The following is a 19,009-nucleotide window of genomic DNA, read 5'->3' on the forward strand; positions in this document are numbered from 1 at the left end:
AAAAAATTTCGCGTCGATGGTCCCCATTGAAAATTTCTAGATCCGCTAATGATCGAATTTTACATTTGTGTACATTGCGTTTACAAATATTCCAAATAATCACAACCGAGCCGCCGCAAACACGTTAACGTAGATATCCCGCAGATTCGATATCTATCAAAAGACTTTCGATTGCGACATTAATGCGAGACAGCTGCGTCGACGTCGTTCCACATAAAATTGACAAATGTTATGATTTCACATTCTGTAAAAACTGCTAAGCGCCACTCTCAGGCGATCAAGATACACCGACCGACAATCTTCTGATAGTTTTATTGCATGGCGTATGATTTACAGACGTAACACGCCTTTTCGAACAACCAACTATTATGCAGCGGGTCGAGCTCCGTGCTCTGGAATATACGATAATCTTCGAAATCCGGCCGCGCCGTTTCCCCATTCGCTCGGAATTTCAAGCGGAATTTTTCACGAGACCTATAGACAGGAACGCGGCTCGTTGGTTAATAGTCCCGATGTGTATGCGTGTATGAGCGAGCAACATTGGAAAGCAGCTTAACCCTTGAGGACTCTCGACTTGGAGCGATCGACCACCAACTCGACATGCGTATATGTCGCGTCGTCGATGCACGCGCGCGTACTCGCATATACAGGGATGAGGGTCTGATGGTGCCACTCGTACATATCTCTGGAAAGCCGCTGGAATTCATATGCCAGACGGCCGACGTGTTATTATATCTCATGCTCGGTGCTACCGGAAAATTTGAACTTCGGCCGACCTCTTGGCGTCGCGCCAGAACGACGATCCTGGGACCCGCGGTTATGCTACGCTATTGTGCAACCGCGCGAGAAGTCTCTCGATACGATACATATGTATTCTTCACTGTTTCACTCATTCTGACCCTTTTGTCTCCCTTTTGTTTCCGCGCGGGGCGTCTGTACTTTCCTCCGCTCGTTGTGATGTTTCTTCCTCTCCGCTGTTGATTGTGCTCGGAGTTGGCGGTTCTTCGCAACTAACTTATCGTCCTGTTATAGAATTTCCATAGCTATTCTTAGCTAAATGGAGGTATATAAAAACGCGCTTTCTCCTGTTCAACTGGTGACTCCGATGAAGTCACCAATCACTCGTCGCACATTTTTGTACTTGTCACGTTAAGCACTATTTATAGCACAATATACCACATTAATGTATACGACACTTATTATTAGTTCAGAATATTTAAAATATTTTAAAAAGGATCTATAAAATAATATTTTAGGATTTTTATGATAGAAGAGAAAGAAAGTGCTGTAATCTGAGCTATTTTTAAACAGTCGTAGAGTCAAAGCGATAAGATATAATAAAGAAAAATAAAATAAAACAAATATCTCTAGCAAGCAAATCTAATTATATAAATAATATTAAACAAAGTCTCTATTAAGATCGTGATGTGAATACATCGCAACAATTAGGAAATATGACAGCTTTAAACGATCAAGCTGGATCTTTAATGTTTAAATAATGCGATATGAATTTATATACGTAATCCTGCGCGTCGAATTTAATTTTCAGTCTTGAAACGCAATCTTAATAGAACCAGAATGGTAATAACACAAATTAAATAGACGAGCAATTTAATATTGTTGATGCTCATAGGCATCTTAGAAGATAAAGAAGGATATTCATAATCTGATAGAAGGATAATCTGATGCTAATAAGCATCTTAAACCTTATAGTAAAGCTTATAGTAAAGCATCAGATTATGAATTTTCTTCTTAGATGCCTATGAGCATCAATATTAAATTGCTTGTCTATTTAATTTGTGATATTACTATTTCAGTTCTGTTAGAACAGCGTTTCAAGACTGAAAATTAAATTCGGTGCACAGTTTGCAGAATTAGACATATATAAGTAAATTCCGAAATTATATATATTTAAGCACTAAAGATCCAGCTTAACCGCTAATTATATAATATTTCTGGAATTAAAATGTTTATATGTTATGTTGGAGTAAGGAATAATATTTTTTTAACAATATATTAAAAACATAATACAGTATAATACTATTTTATTAAATTATAAAACATCCGCTTTAACAGCAGATTTATTTAATTTTACCATGGTAGTCGAGGACTAAGAAACATCTGCTTAACGCTCGCGTTAAAAAATCATGCGTACCCACCAAACCGCAATTCCCCCATCATGTTTTAATTTTCCCACTACACTTCGTAAAAACCGGAGAAATGCTTCACAAGTTTCGTCCCCAAGCGCCGTAAGTTTCCGATATGAATTTTTTAGGACGCTCGCTAATTGACGTCTCGGGAGTCACCGTCGTTTGTTCATCCTTCTTTTTCCGCGACAATGGGTCGTGTCGACGGAATGGCGCGTCCCGTTAATTCCCTGCAGGTTGTAGGAAGGCCAATCTACAACGAGGCCTCCTCCGTTCCTCGTTCGTTGCAATCTCACACGAGAGAAAAAGAAAGAGTATCGAAATTCTCGCTGTCCTGAAAATTAATTACGAAATGTCAGCTGGTCGTTGATGTAGGAAGAAGAGAAGGAGAGACGGTTGGGTGGTTATTTCCCAGGTAATTCGTCACGTGGCCGTTTAGTGAAGGGTTTGAAGCTTGGTCGACACAAACCGGACTACTCCAGTTGCCAGCCAGCCAACTCCGTCGACGTCATTCGCTAGCAATTTCAGCAACACTCGAGACACATTGTGGGCCCTTGCGTATCGCGCAATGTTACGAGACGCCATATAAGTGGAGATGCCTCGAGTAGCAGCCACGAGTCTCTCCATCGTTCAATCGATTTGTACTCGTGTCCGTTCTCTCTCTTTCTTCTTGTCGTTTTGCTTTCCACGCTCTGATTGGCCTCCGCTCGTTATGTCTAAATATAACAGAATTTTGCTCGTTCAATTCATCGATTACATTATTCATCGATACCACATGCGCGCGGAAGCAAAAAAGATGAAAGTTTCGACGCAACGATGACAGACGGTAATGAGGACGAACAGTTCAAGAAAATAAGCGAGCGGTTTCGAGGAACTAAAATAGACGAATTAGAGCAGGAAAAAAGAATCGCAAATGAAAAATAATAATTATTAGTTCTTATAATAAACATAATTCGGAGACAGTGCTCGCAATAAATTATTCATTTTTAAACGAGATCTTAATCCGTTAATCTATACAAAGTGGGTTATTTAAAACTTTACGATATCTCTTTTGAATATATAAAGAAGGATTAAACGCCCATTTTCTTATTATAAATTTACCTTATTATATATAAAAAAGTGTGATGATAATCTTGCATGAGATGAGATAATTCGAAGTAATTTTTTTAATTATCATTAAATTTCCTTGAATATAAATGCATAAATACGCGTGTTTGAATAAGCAAATTAACTTCCAACAAAATAATTCTACGAAACGAACGGATTAACCATTTCTCGATGGAGAATTTGTTTCCTGAAGTATAACTCGAAGTGGCGGACCGTGCAATTCAGTTCTCTACTGTTTTGATTACCCATCGTAAAAAGTCTTCCCAACATTGTGCAGGACGGGATCCGCTCTCTTCGGGATACGGGCGGGAATAAAAATGTCTAATTCATTACTTCACTGCTGACGACGTCCCATGCCGGCCCAAGTATTGTGTCGCGAATTCGTACTGGGCGGTCTTAATATACGCGCGTGTGTTCCACGGAAGCGACACGCGAGGACAGTCGAGATATATTTAAACGCACTACCAAAGCTGATTCACCACGGAGTTTCATTAGTGCTACACGTGAACAGTCTACTTCGTGTGGATCGAGAGTCGAGGATGCTCTCGGAAAATGGGACTCTTAATTTCATCAATAAATTTTATATAACGTACGTGATGGCTATAATGAAATCTGTAATTAAATTAAGGTGCTACAGGAAGAATTATATATTTTAGAATTGATCATATCTGATCATGGGACAATTTTTTGGATTAATACTTGGTCATAAGTATAAAGCACCCATAAAATGACGTAAACGTTTTATATCTCTAACGAAAAATAAATTTAAATGATTTTATCGAAAAATAATACATATGTGTGTTTTTATTACAATTTAAATATTTTATTCCTTTTTGGCTTTTATTACTACCTTTTTCAAGAAAATGCAATTAATTTATGCTTTATATTTTATGGTCAAAGTTGTAATGTTTCTTTGGAATGGGTATATAATAATTTATGCGTATTGTATTTCACTCGAGTCCAACGCGGTTGCAAGAACGTTTCTACCGAGGTTCATGGAAACTAAACATCGACGGGCACCGAAATTACTCGACGTTTACGTATCTCCATCTCACGAACAACGATTGACTAACAATACAGCATGCCTGACGGGTGTTTCAGGCGGAAAAGCACGGTCCATCGCCACCTTTATTGTCCAGTTATCTTCGTAGTTGTTGTAACACTGCTTACAAGCGAAAGCAAGTACCATTCTCTTTGCAAATTAGGGCGAGTCGAGGTGTACAAATAATACGATGTGTATGTAGAACTATCGTTTGTTTTCGCTGAAATCGCGTAGAACGCGCGCCATTCTGTACTTTTGAAGCACATTCCTTCGGCGTAACAACCCACGTTGCGTCTCGCTGCCTGCAAAGATAACGACTACTTTGTTACCCGTTCAGTCTGGGCGTGAAAGAGAAAAAAATAGGACAGGCCGATTAAATCTTGATCGTAAGAACATTGCTCCATACACAGCGTGCAATTCACTAATTTCGAGTAGTTACTTTTATCCACACGTTTTATTCATTACAAATGTCTCACAAAATAACGATACACATAAAATATTAATTGCTACGGACTTTTATGACCTAAATTTATTTTTTCTCATTCTTTCTATAATCCAATTTCTAGATGAATATAATTCTCACATATTGCTGTATTATTAGCAATATAAAATTCAACGATAAAATTTAACGTCCAATTATTATCTCCATGTCGTGTTTCTATTAAAATTAATTGAGATATTATGTTCGTTAAAAATGTCTTATAAAATTCGTAATAAAGTGACATATGAAAAATTTTAATTGTTACAGATTTTTTTGGTTTAAATTTATTTATTCTGTAATCTATTTATTTTGGATTAATAAATATAATTTTTACATGTAATTATAATATAATTTTGACATATTATAGTATTATTATTGCGGAATATAAAATTCAATAACAAAATTTAATGTCTCGTTTTTATTAAAATTAATTAAGGTATATTATCTATTAGAAATGTTTTCTAGAATACGTAATAAAAATATTTCCGATTTTTGTAACTCATTTCATTTCTGGATTATAAGAAGTAATTTTTTATATATTGCATTACTATTATTATATAAAATTTCACGATTTAATGTGCTATATACTTACTACATATTATGTCCGTCATGTCTCGTTTCTACTTAATTAATAATATTCCACATAGAATATTAATTATTATGAATTTATCTAATTTATCTGAGTATAATCTATTATAATTAATTAACATGTAATATAACTTCCTTTATTTTATTTTTTTTTTTAATAAAATGTTCATAGACTTTATGTCCATATTATTTATCAATTAACACATTATCATTATTTCAACGAATCGCGTTATATTTTTCCGCGTTATTTACGCACATTGTGATTACGTCATTCGGTCCATAAAAATTCTAATTGTAATTATGCGTGTCATTTTTCCACCGCGTACACGAATAATCACATTTGCACTTGCCGTGCCGGATTTATGCTAGCCATGCATTTCCGTATCCGACGCGCGCGCGCGATACGTCAGTTTTATTGCGTGCTTGATTAAATCGGTTTACGTATGGATACTATGCTTAGCGACGATTCACGATTGTGCGATATTTCGAAACGGTAGTCATTTCACCGGTCGAATTTTATACGCGTCGTATCGCGTCATAGGCGGGGCCACGGTTGCATGCGGCCGAATCGATGATAATTATTAATGTTATAACGAATCGCCCGCGCCGATATCGCGTGTCATAGATCATACGCAACTGTATGTATTCTAAATTCCCCCCTTTCGCTCGTTCATCGAGCCCACCGTTTCGTTTTCCGACCCTCCCGCAATTTTCGATAACTATTTATCAGTCTCTCGCCTGTCGTCGCCGGTTTCTGATCCGACAATTCAACGTGGACTAACAGAGCTATAATTGTGTGTCGTAAATTAAGAGAAATCGTTAAGTTCATAAAATATTCTTTCCCCTATCATAAAAATTCATAGCGAGTTTGATTGGATACACTCAGTATGCACTGGTGCACATTAAAGCCATCGTACACAAATTAATATAAAAATATGTGCTTGATATAAATATAAAAACGGATTGGATAAAATCCTGAGTACATTTTATTGTGTTGTTAAGTAAAATATGTATTTTATATTTGAAATATTTGCATTTTATTTTTATACACGGATTAAATCATTGTACAATTTACTTTAATGTGCACTAGTACGTAGTACTAGTGTGTCCTATCGAATTTGCTATAAGTTTTCCATAGAACGATATGAATAATTTTATATAAAATTTTGCATTTTTTTAAGGAAAAAAAAAATTAAAAAATCTATATACAAATTTGTATGCAAATAATCTAAAAATGTAATTTTTCATCAATTTTAAATAAGAGAAATCCATTTGATGTAGAAATTGTGACATTAATTATTATTATTTTCAGAAATGTACATTGTTATAACAATTCTGTTTATTTCTACTATGTACGTATTTGTTGTAGATACGATATTAGATATGATATTGAGTGTTATCCAATATTTATCACAGAAATGAATTATTTTCATTTCAACCTCTCCGTTCTTTTATAAGATTCAATGAGCAGGTCCGGTTTAATTTGCGGTATTTAGTAAGCAATATTGCAACATATTAGAGAGATGAAATATCGCGAATCGTAAAACTTCGAATGAATTTTACATTCATTCTCTTTTCCCTCGTTTAATTTGTTCTCATACCTCATGCGTTTTCCATCCTCGTTCTTCATAACTATTTATCAGCCTCTCATCTGTCGTCGCTACTTTCTCGACAGTCCGACGTATAATTCCTCTTCGTTCAGAAATGGTTTTTGGCGCAAACGGCTACTGGTATTACTCCCGCGAAATTATCAGCGTTACATTGCGTTCCAACAAAACCTCCCCGATGGCGCCGCGTAAATCACTAGATATGTTCTCTCTTTTTCAGAGAGATAAAAAGATTAGAGTTACCCATCTTGCAGATAGCCATTATAATCAATAAACGATGCAATTTGACAAAAATGACGCTTTGAGTATTTATTGTACGTAGTTTTGACTACGTAAATATTCGACAATTTTTCTTTCTATTTTTATAAACTTTTATGTAAAGAACGATTTTGCTAAAATAACTACTTAAAAATTTAAAGATATAGATATAGATCTGAAAATAAATTTTATTGAACTATCAAAATAATTAGAGTAACTGTCCCACTTACTGTGCCTGTCCCTATTAGTGTGCTTTTGTATTTCAATAAGTCATAAAGAAAACTAGCACAAATAAATAAGTTAAATTATTAATGCATATAAAGATAATATTTTATTTTTCGAGTATTGAAATATTTTAAATATTTTTCGAAAGATACGAGGAATTTATATGAATCCAGTAATACGTACCGCAAGATTTTATGCTTGTCCCTATTAATGTGTTCTGTATTGGAGCTGAGAACGTTGTATTATGAGTGTACTTTCAAATAAATATAATTGAAATAGTGATTTATGTAATATTAACATAAACAATTAGTTTAAATTTATTATCTGTTTTAGTAACTATATGTTAAAATGAGTCAAATGTGAAAACATTTAAAAAAAATATAGTCAATTTTAATAAATATTTAGTTGAATACTGTCAACTTTATATTTATTAAATATAAAGATATATATTTATTTGATAAAGACATAATTTGATTTAACAATCATTTTTTTTATTGAACAAGTATTTACTTACTGAGTAAATGTTTAGTTAACAGTATTGAACTAAATATTTATTAAAATTAACTATATTTTTTTCTCAATGTAGGCATACAAATTGGAAGCACATTAATAGGGCCATCATTGCTTAGAGGACACTAATAGGGACAAAAACATGTTTTCTATTTTTGTCAAAAGTATTATAAAGTATTAATATTTTTTAAATTAAAGAAATATTATAAGAAAAAGAAGTAGTTGAAAAATCGATATTGATTGCAAGCAGATAAAGTTAAAACTACAATATTTAATAATTAATTCAGTAATAAGCAAATTGGCTAAAAGGTATATTAATAGGGACAGTTACTCTATGTAAGACTCAAATTTATGATTAGGATATCAACATTTTTTACAGTATGGCTCATGTTTAAGTTTTTCATAAATATTTTGATAGACCAACAACATTATTTTCAGATCAATATCTAATTAAATTTTTATAGATATTTCAAAATTATTTTTTTCATGTTGAAATGTAATGATAAAGAAGTAAAAAAGAACTTTGAAACAATAAAATTAAGTAATGCAATTGATCGATTACATTTTGATGAAACTTTTAAGACGAATTTAATGGAATTTAATCGATGAAATCTCATAGAACTGATCAAAATAGGATATTTGTATGATATTACACAAAGAAAAGATTTCTTCAATTTAAAGAAATGTTTCTTTGCTATACGATTAAAGAAAAACATTTTTTGATTTGAACGTTATTTCTTCGATTTGAACATAATTTTTTTAAATCAAATAAATTCTTTTATTTACTTTCAAAACATAATGTTTAAATCAAAGAAATGATATTAACAAATCAAAGAAATTTTTTCTTTAACCATATAATAAAGAAACATTTCTTTGAATCGAAGAAATCTTTCTCTGGGTATATTTCCTTAGCATTAATTGTATACTTTTTAAATAGGTTTATTCGCCTCTTGCAATCCGTGTTTTGCAACTGTGAGCAAATTTTCGCGAACAAGTTGAAATTTAATTTCCTTGTTGACCGATCGCTCATCCCACGAGGCTGTCGCCAACTTCCGTAATTCATTAAGCGCGTAATGTCGCACGCGGTTCTACGGAAAGTCCAGGAAGGTCCACAACACGCGTCGAGTCCGATTCCAGTTAAAATCAAGACGGTGTAATAAAGCCACTGCGAGCCAATTATTTCGAACGATAATGCCGTTTTATTGTGTTTAACTTAAATGAGCGACGCTAAGACTGCGTGATACCGGCGCATTATACGGTACTTTGTACGGCGTACATTTGAATGAAGAAAAAAATAAAAGAAAAAGAAGGAAAAAAGGGATAGAATTTCTTTTTCAGACTCTTTAACTCCTTCAAAATCATTCATTTTTGTGATCTTCATCGTCTTTCTGTTACATTTATATTCATTCACGGAAACATGCACGAGAAGTTTAAATAAATATTTGTATTTTTAAAATATTGAATTTATCGAGTTACAGAGAATTATATTTTTAATTATTTTATGGTAACATTAATTACTTATAGTTCTTGTTACCGTATGTTTTTATATATAAAATTGCTTTTTAAATTTATTTTATGTTGAGAGAGAAGTTCAAACAAGTCCTCATTAAAATTTTCTCATTGAAAAGTAAACGAACAAATATTTGAGACTACTCGTATTGTACTAACATTTAATTATAAGCGGACTTTTCAATTGAAATAAATATACATTTACTCTTTCATATCGCATTACTCCCGACGAAGTGCGGCGCAACAATAACGTTAGCACGCACGTGCTCAACAAGGGGAGTGTCATCCCTCAGGGCAATTAGATGTACTCTCTGGGAAAGAAAAAGATAAACGATGGGTCAACCCGTGCAATCTAATTCTGAAATCCTCCTCCCATGCAAATCGAGGCGCCTTTAGCTGGCTGACGTTTCAACCCTTGACACTCACCCCTGATGGTGCCATAGGGTCGTACACGTAAACGCCGCAATACTAGTTCCTTCGATTCTGTACAACGTGACTTAAATTAACCCCAGCTGCTTCGCGCGCTCTTCTCTCCTTTTCCTCTCCCTCCTCTTCCTCCATAGCTCTCTGTCTCAATGCTCTGCGTGTTTAAAAGCCAATCTTAACGAAAGGTTTTTCGTCGAAAATTTACGAACTGGGAAATAGACTTGGTCTATAGGGAATATTTAATTGCGGATGTAAACATTCATTCGTTTGCCCTAAATACTTCTGTTTAAAAAGACAAAAATCATAAATAGGAAGCTTATCTTAGCAGTTCTTTATATCGTACTGATGTACGTTATTAAAGTAACAATTGATTTTCTATATTTTTTTATAGTTTAAAAAGACAATTGATAATATATTGTATTTTATATTTCTGTCAAATCTTTTTGGAAATTGTTGGAAGTATATGTAGTATTATGCTTTTGTTGAATAAGATCACAATTTTGGTCACTCGACAAAATCACATTAAAGTTATTTATCAGATAATGTTTAGCATGTGATAATTAAATTCAATCGTAATTTAATCAAGAATTAGAACTCTAATACAATTAATGTAATTCTATTAATATATTATTGATTAATTGTTATTATATGATTATTAGCCTCCTGTATAAGTATATCCTATACTAGTATTTATTGATATGATGTACATTTCTCGTTTATATCTAGAAGTAACAGTATACTTCTCTCAGACGTAACTTCTCTTGACTTTTAGGACACGTTACACTTCTTCACGAAAATAATACGTTCTTGACACGCGGCATAAAGAATACTTTTCCGGAAGCGAATATCTTTTTATCTGCTAACACAAGATCATGTTTTTATCTAGCTCTCCTCCTCGTGTCTTCGCATCGCTGTTCACGACTCATATAAATCATGATGAATGAGAAAACAAGCAGCGCGTGGTACTTGAAAACATCCCCCGCGTTATATTCCCATCTTTCTCTCCATCCCTTTTCTCTCTCTTTCTCTCTTGACTCCCGGTACTAATTCCAACAAAAGGACCATTGCTGCACACGGTGGATTCTACCGGGCGTGGAAAATGGAAAACACACCGCGCAAACACGATCCGCCTCCGCCGTCCGAAACACGTTGCCGGGTGGATTTTGTCGATGAAGGGTGGCAGTCGTCGTGGGGTGAGATACCGTAACGGTTCGCCCCCATTTCGCTTGCAAGCTCTCTCCAGCCTCCCTGGTGCCGGGCGTCGAGTCGACGAGGGTGGATGATAGTGTGGCGATTCACGGATGAATGTCGCTCGAGTTATAATTGCAACGAGTCGTAATTAGTTTTGGAAATTTAATTATTTCTAGGCCGCGCGATAAATGCTGGCGGCTGCCGTCCCGTGAAAGCCTCCCGGCGAAGAATTATTTGACGATTTCACTACCGTGTAACGTACGCGTTAATCTCACTTCGCTCGTGACTTCGGGCGTCGTCGGAGGTGGTCCTGTAACTGCAGGTTGTTAGTCCACGTTTTGCCGCAATATATATTGCGTTTTACTTATACCGGCCAACTGCCGACGAAAGTAATTTTTCTGGGATTTAACCAAATACAACTTTATATACACGTGTACGAGGATACGTGTCTCATTAAATGGGTTCTCTTATAATAAAATAGTCGTTTCTTAACATGTTTAAAGAATGTCATAAATATTACAAATTTTATCAAATTTTATTAGAAACCTTTATTATTAGAATCTTTTTATTAGAAACATTTCTATAATCCGCAAATTAATTATAATCATTGGCAAATTAAAATAGTTCTTATAAAATAAAATATTTTTAATTTTGTTTCTCTATTTAACGTATGAACTTCTTCGTTCTAAATGATAACTATAAATCTAGAAAAATATCATTCTATTGCTAAGAAATATTATTATACTTACTCAATTTACTTCCTTTCCTTTAAATAACGGTTATTTTTAACAAAGAATTTTTTTTTTATAATAACCTTAAAATATACTTATAAAGTATACTTATATTATATATTGAGAAAAAATTATTAATATGTATTTAAACAAGAATTTATTTTCTTCTGGAAAATATTATAAAATTTATTGAAGAAAACGATTTTATATAATATAATAAGCAAAGAAAATTTGTTTTGACTTGATAATCTTAATTGAAGTAGTAAACTTGGATTCAGAATACATTTTGAATCCTAAATTTGATTGTTTATGACAAATTTTTGTGATAGATTCGAATATATGAATTTTTGAAATTTTACTTGAAACAAGTAATTAATTATTATTTATATACGTATTTTTCTGTACAGCTATCTTGACATCGTAAATTGCCAGCGACAAATCCACTGTAATCGATCTTTAAACTCGCGATTCTGCATCACCGCCCTTGGTTGCTCTCTCCATTAGCGATATGAATTTTTGCGTTATATATATGCCGCCCGTGTCGACGTGTGTGTACAAAGTAAAAGTTAATTGAACTCGCGGCACGCAGTCAGACATGTTTACACTGCGATTTATCTTTCCGTCCACAAAATTTTTACCATTTCCGTTAGGATAATTGCGACTGAATAGAGACTCGATTAAGCGATAGTCGTGCGATGAGTCACTCACTGCCGTTATTCATATTTTTATGCGCAAGGACTTCTAATTGCCCGTTTGTCCCGAGGTGCGAACGAGGTGTGTAATTCATAGTAACGGAGTGAACGCAAGGAACTTAGTTTAATAGATCTTGCATTATATACCTTCGTACGTCGAATACGTACTATTACGTTGCAATATATGCATATTGAGAAAATAGAAAGTGTTAATAAATCTCGCTATTAGTTGGTATTTTATCATGAGGAATTTAATGTCGCTTGTCTTTTCTTATCAATCGCTTATTGATGCGTTTCTTGCTACAGCTATAATTATACAAATTGTCTGAAATTAAATTTGTGCATGACAAAATATCCATGAAAAAACATGATTACGTAATTAATGATAGATACTTGTGTTTGTACGTGATTTTTACAATTTTATCGAACGCAAAGCCAACGAAATAAAAACATTTATACTCTACGTATGTATTGTTTTACGTATAGGATATTTTATTATAACTAAGGTTTATCGCGAATATTTTACATTTTGTGAAATGTCCTCTGCGTGTGTAATTAAACTTTGAAAGATTAAACAGTAACATTTTGATCATTACTAAACAATCGACGGTCGCCTTTGTTTTAATTACAACATACATTTCGTCTCGTCGCGTCGTGCAGATGACATACATTCAGTCGCACATTCATTCATGCTTATTAAAAATGAAGTGCCTATTTGCAAAGGAATGTTTGACAAGGTCTGAGCGCGAGCCAGCACATTCGTTATTACCATCGTTATGTATAGCTGTCGATTGCGTTTTTAGAAATTAATGTTCGCATTCTCTCACCATGGCTTCCGTTCTTTATTGTTCTGTATTCTAAGGGCCAAGCGCACGCAATGCTATTAAAAATTTATCAATACGCGAAAATAACGCACAAATATTTATACAATATTTCATTCCTCTTGTGTCATCTGATCTTTCCACCACTATCATGATTTTGTAATTCCGTATTTTCGAATGTTAAAGAAACGATGAAAGTTAAAGGACTATTAAAAATTAATAAGTAAGAGAGAGTTAAGAATGAATAGAAAATTTTGTTATTTATTAGTAAAAGTAATTAGATATCGATTTTTTTTTACAAAAGAGTTAATAATTTTTTCTTTTTATTATTGTAGATAATAATTATATGTACAACTTTTATGTATTCTGTTATTTTTGTTTAATGTTTATTTTTATTGAATTTTTATTAAATTTATTTGAAATAAAATTTATAGCTATAAATATTCGCTGAGTATTTATTGCTATAATCGTATTGCTAATAATCGTTGATACTATTTATGTTCTTAATTTATGTTTTTTGTAAAGAAGATAATCTCTCTATATAATTTTCGCCTTCGTTAGGAGACGCGCGCAGATTCTAAGGATGAATGCTTGCGATTTTAAAAAATTTATAAGACATCACCAGTCGCGCACCCTCTCGGCGACTTTGCAAGCAGATTCTCACAAAAGCTGTCTCTCCCTGAAGTTTTGTCCAGCCTTTTGCTTTTGTGTGTCCTACCCTCGAAACCTTCCCTACGGTTTATGAATCTTTTACGAACGCATCGAAGTTCTGAAAACCGACAGCGTCTTTGTTCAACGAGTTTACCCGTTACAAAATGTCTAGAATATGTTAAGAATTGTGATAAATTATTAAAAAAGAATTACACACACACACACACACACACACACACACACACAGAGAGAGAGAGAGAGAGAGAGAGAGAGAGAGAGAGAGAGAGAGAGAGAGAGAGAGAGAGGGAGGGGGGGGAGAGAGAGAGCGCATACAAAGTAATTCGCTATTAAACTTCGCTATTAACTTGTGAGTGAAAATTTGCATACATTACTATGACTAAAATATCCGACTGAAGCAAATTTCAAACAACCAACTATTAACGGTGGTTGTATCACAAAATGACTTTTTTAAAGATATGTTTGAAGCTTTTACTATTGAAGATGATGATCTTCTCTATACATACTTATCATTTTAAGGAGAGAGGGAGGGGAGGTAACCAGGCATGTTCAAAAGATAATCACATTTGAAGTTAGTATTTTTAACATGTGGTAAATAAGAAGCGACAGTTTTAAATTATAACGTAAAAACGATATTTAGAAATTCACTCAAAAATTAAAGGATTATAAGATAAATATAATACGAATTTCCTAAACCGAAGAAAATGGTGGATAACCAGGCAAATATTAATTTTTAACTATCCACGCACACGCACGCACGCGCGCGCGCGCGCACACACACACACACACACACACACACACAGAGAGAGAGAGAGGCCATAATACAACCACCTTAACTTGATTTTTTTTTTAAATCAATGTTTAATAATTAAAATTATTTAAATTGTAAAAGTAAAATATTTGATGTCTCATACAATATTCTTCCAAAAGGAAGAAAAGTAAATCTTTCTTAAACCTCTTTAAATATTTGTAAAACTAATAAGACTTGTTATGTTTTCAGCGATCATGGCACACTTTTTCTTCCTGGCTGCTTTCTTCTGGCTGAATACGATGTGCTTCAACATCTGGTGGACGTTCAGGTGAGTCGTGATTCATTTCCCGTTTTCATTGTTCCGTTTCCAAGAGATAAATGTGTTTTCAAGCGTGACTTAAAATGTATTACTTACGATGTACTTACGCGCAACCGTTATTTGATAACGACTGTTACAAAGTTGTGAAAGATCGTCAGGCAAGCAGACAGAGAGGTCTCTGACTTCGTATCACGAATATCTAAAACTTTGAGAGTGATGCTTTGGAGGGTCATAAAATTGCGCCACTGCCGTCGAAGAATAATCGGAATTTGCGGAATGCCGTTATACCTCGCGACGTTATCGATAAAAATGTTTAAAAAAACAAAGGGAAAAATGCTTTGGAACAGTACAGACATTCCAGTCGTCGATCTGTTGCGTAATAGAATGCCGTACAGATCACTGACGCATATATTGTTAAGTAAAGCGAGGCAGTTAACGTTATAGAGAGATTATAGCCAATTCCTATATACGATTCGAAAGGAATTCTGAATTATCGGGAAATTGAAGTAAACCACAACCGAAAGTTTAGCAAAAATGAGATACGCGATAAATATTTATCTCGTAAATAAATAGAACGCGGATTTATTGATTTGATTTAGTTAACATCGGTTTTCTAGAACAACAAAATGCCTAATTATCCCGACGAATATCGATGCTCGATAATGGCGAAATAAATTCTAATTAACATGTCGCTTCATTATAGTCCGAAATAATTATACAATGCGGATAAATCATCCGTACGCAAGCAGATGATTATAATAATTTAACTAAATTTCAGAGAAATTCTATACATTTCTTGCCTACGGCTCGTTGTAACTAATTAAAGTCCGTTCATCCATACGTAATTATGAAAAATATTGGATCACATGAGAGAACGTACAAATCACAAACGCAATTATATCCTCGTTTATGATCGCATAATCATTCGGATTAAAACAGACTACACAAAGTAAAATCGTTCTTATAATTTACATAATAAAATGTTCTGATCAATATTTCCTCAGAATATTTCTAGACAAAAATATATCAGCTTTCGTAACAAATTAACCCATTAATTGTCAAATTTTTACTTTTTATTTGAAAAAGTTTTAATTGAATGATGAATAAATGATTATTGATATCAAAAATAAAAATTTGATAAAATTCACAAATGAAGACCACAGGCAATTAGTGGATTAAAAATAAAAAGCATTTTCCGCAAACTGCTGAAGAGTAATGAATCAATATTTGTTCAATAAATTATTATATATGAATTGCAAGAGATTTAAGTACGTAAATAGCATTTTAAGATTTAATAATCGTAAATTTTAATGTAAGAATGAAAAATTATATATTTTTATGTTACTCGTATACACATTTCATACACTGAAAAAAATTTCGTAAATCTAATATTCCTTATTGCAAATAAATATTTACTAAATGTGTATTATTTGATTTAAGTATTACTTTTTTTTTAAATAAATATTTATTTGCAGTAAAGAAATGTTTATTTAATTACCTAGTTATTATTCAAGGAAATATTACTAAAATTTAGAATTTTTTCAATATATATAGATCTTATGCAACTGCTTAGTAATTTTTATTCGGAATATTAAATCTTTTAATAAAATGAGCTTTAAATGAGCCTTAAAAATGTGATTTATACGCATCATGATCTATAATAGAAAGATACATAAGTACTCTGATTACTAGCAAGTACAATAGATTGCTGTCGCGATGAAAGCTTTGCTCGTTGGGGGAACCGAATGCACGAGAGATTGGATCAGGATCACTCGGTCGACTGGTTAATGCGATGCAACACGGTCACCATAACGGGTCTCTTCCTCGTCTCGCTGCCGATACTCGTGGTTCCACTCTCTTTTCTGTTTTATTTCTTTTTCGTTTATCCTCCCTTTCCTCATCGTGTTTCTTCGCGCGTTATTTTCATCACGTCTTCTCGATCGAGAAGTTATCCACCGTCTGCATCTCGCCACGCGTAATTATCTACGCGTGCAGCTCGACGTATCGACTTACAATATATACACTCGGTACGAGATAAATTGATAACAATTTGGCTTATGCGATCATAAGCGATGTTAGAATTCAGAAAAATTTGCGTACGATTAACTTTTGTATTGATTTTTATATTTTAACTTTTATATTTTGCCATTAAATTAAGTTACGAATGAAATTGGTTCTGTATTAATGATTTTTTTTTAATTTAAAGAGATACGTTTGAAATATTTTTTAATGAAAAGTAGAGATTTTTATACTCTCATTTTGCGGTCAAATGTAAAAATGTAAAAATATTAAAAGAAAGAATTGGAGACTGTAGTGCATTCTACAATAAGTTGCAATTACCTTCTCAGTCGTAATGCTCCGCATTAGCCAATCAGATCTAGCATTGATAATTACTATTGATTCTTCTAATTAGCTATCGCGAAGCATTGCGACTGCATCGAGGTGTTTGCGACGCATTGTAAAACATCTTCCAAAATTTTCACATTTTCAACTTCATATCTGAATATTTTATATAATGGCTTTTTCTATTTTTCCATGTAATGAAAACTCAAATTAGCAAAGATAAAAATTTCAATAGGACATATTTCTGTTTTATTAAAATGTTCAATTCATTAATTAGTACATGAAAAATAAGTTTTTTTTTCGTTATCAAAAGTTTATTGTTGTTGGTTTTAATAATAATATTTCTTATGTGTGCGTTTAAACTGGATAAATTTTCAAAAATGACATTTTTTGCCGTAATTAAACAACATGCGATATTTACCGTATTTTCAACATTTAATTACGCTAGACTGATTTTTGGACATAATATTACAAATCGATGCAATACGATGTTTCGATTCCAATTGTGACATAACACGAGACTTGTTATTATCTCGTAATGTACCATGTCAGTTTGTCCGTAACAGAAACAAACATGTTATTCGCGTAACATTGATACGGTAAATTGGCCGTGGGTAATGATATTCCCAATTTTTCGCAGATCGGAGACAACTGCAATATTTAAACGCCCGCGGTAAGCCGCGATAAGCATTTGTATCAACGACCCTGACTTATCATGACCAATGCGGTTCGATGAACTTGCACTCTCACGTCGTTCACACTTTTATTTCACGTCTCTCTCTCTCTCTCTCTCTCTCTCTCTCTCTCTCTCTCTCTATCGCGCGCGCATATACTCACGCACGCAAACGCACACACGTCAAAACTGTCGGCGACACGTGCGCGTGTATCCACTTGTTGAAGTGTCAGCGGCACGTTGCGCGTTCACGGTGGCTGCCTCGTGATTTTCGAGCTGGAAAATTATCCTGATGTCATTTGCGGCTGCATGCGCGCGCGTATTTCTACACGGTCGTTGCACTGACCACTACTGTTGTATTGCCGATGATCTCTTTTTTTCTTATGGTCTGTCGACTCGTTACTGTCCGCGATGTTCGCCTATCGTTTGGCTCATCACCGGATTAACGCGTTGTGCTATACGAGATGTTATTGCTCAGCGAAGTGAATACCACTAACTCTTATATACATAAGTTTTGGATGGGAAAGTTCGCAAACGTGGATATATCAAAAATAATAATATATTTTCGATTTTGTGTTAAATAATTTAAATCCAAAGAATATCTTTGACTTTTAAAAGAGAGATAATAAACGACTGATAAAAAAATAATTATGCTGCGAAATGAGATAAAACAATTTTGAAAATATCTTTAAAACATATTTTTCTATAAAAGAACTTTTTTTTACATTTTATCAATACAACTTTGCTTTATACAAAAACGCCTATTGTTTCTATTGAAATTTGATTTGATTGATCACAGTTGAGTGATACAATATTCGAGACAGACTAGCAATACCACACTACCATCTAAATGATTTAATTGTATCAAGTGTGAGCGTTCTATAGAAGTCCATCCCTAATGAACACACCCTATTGTTTT

General features: G+C 33.5%; 1 protein-coding gene across 1 annotated transcript in view; it reads left to right on the forward strand.

Annotated features, from left to right (window-relative positions):
• The window catches only part of LOC108685427 (probable G-protein coupled receptor Mth-like 1), a 158,646-nt gene that overhangs the window by 49,674 nt on the left and 89,963 nt on the right, over positions 1-19,009 (forward strand). Inside the window, exon 4 of the mRNA XM_018190205.1 lies at positions 15,005-15,083. Coding sequence (XP_018045694.1) covers positions 15,005-15,083 — 79 coding nt within the window. The remainder of the gene's footprint in view (positions 1-15,004; positions 15,084-19,009) is intronic.

This window comes from Atta colombica, unplaced genomic scaffold (assembly GCF_001594045.1).
Source record: "Atta colombica isolate Treedump-2 unplaced genomic scaffold, Acol1.0 scaffold153, whole genome shotgun sequence".
Lineage (NCBI taxonomy): Eukaryota > Metazoa > Arthropoda > Insecta > Hymenoptera > Formicidae > Atta > Atta colombica.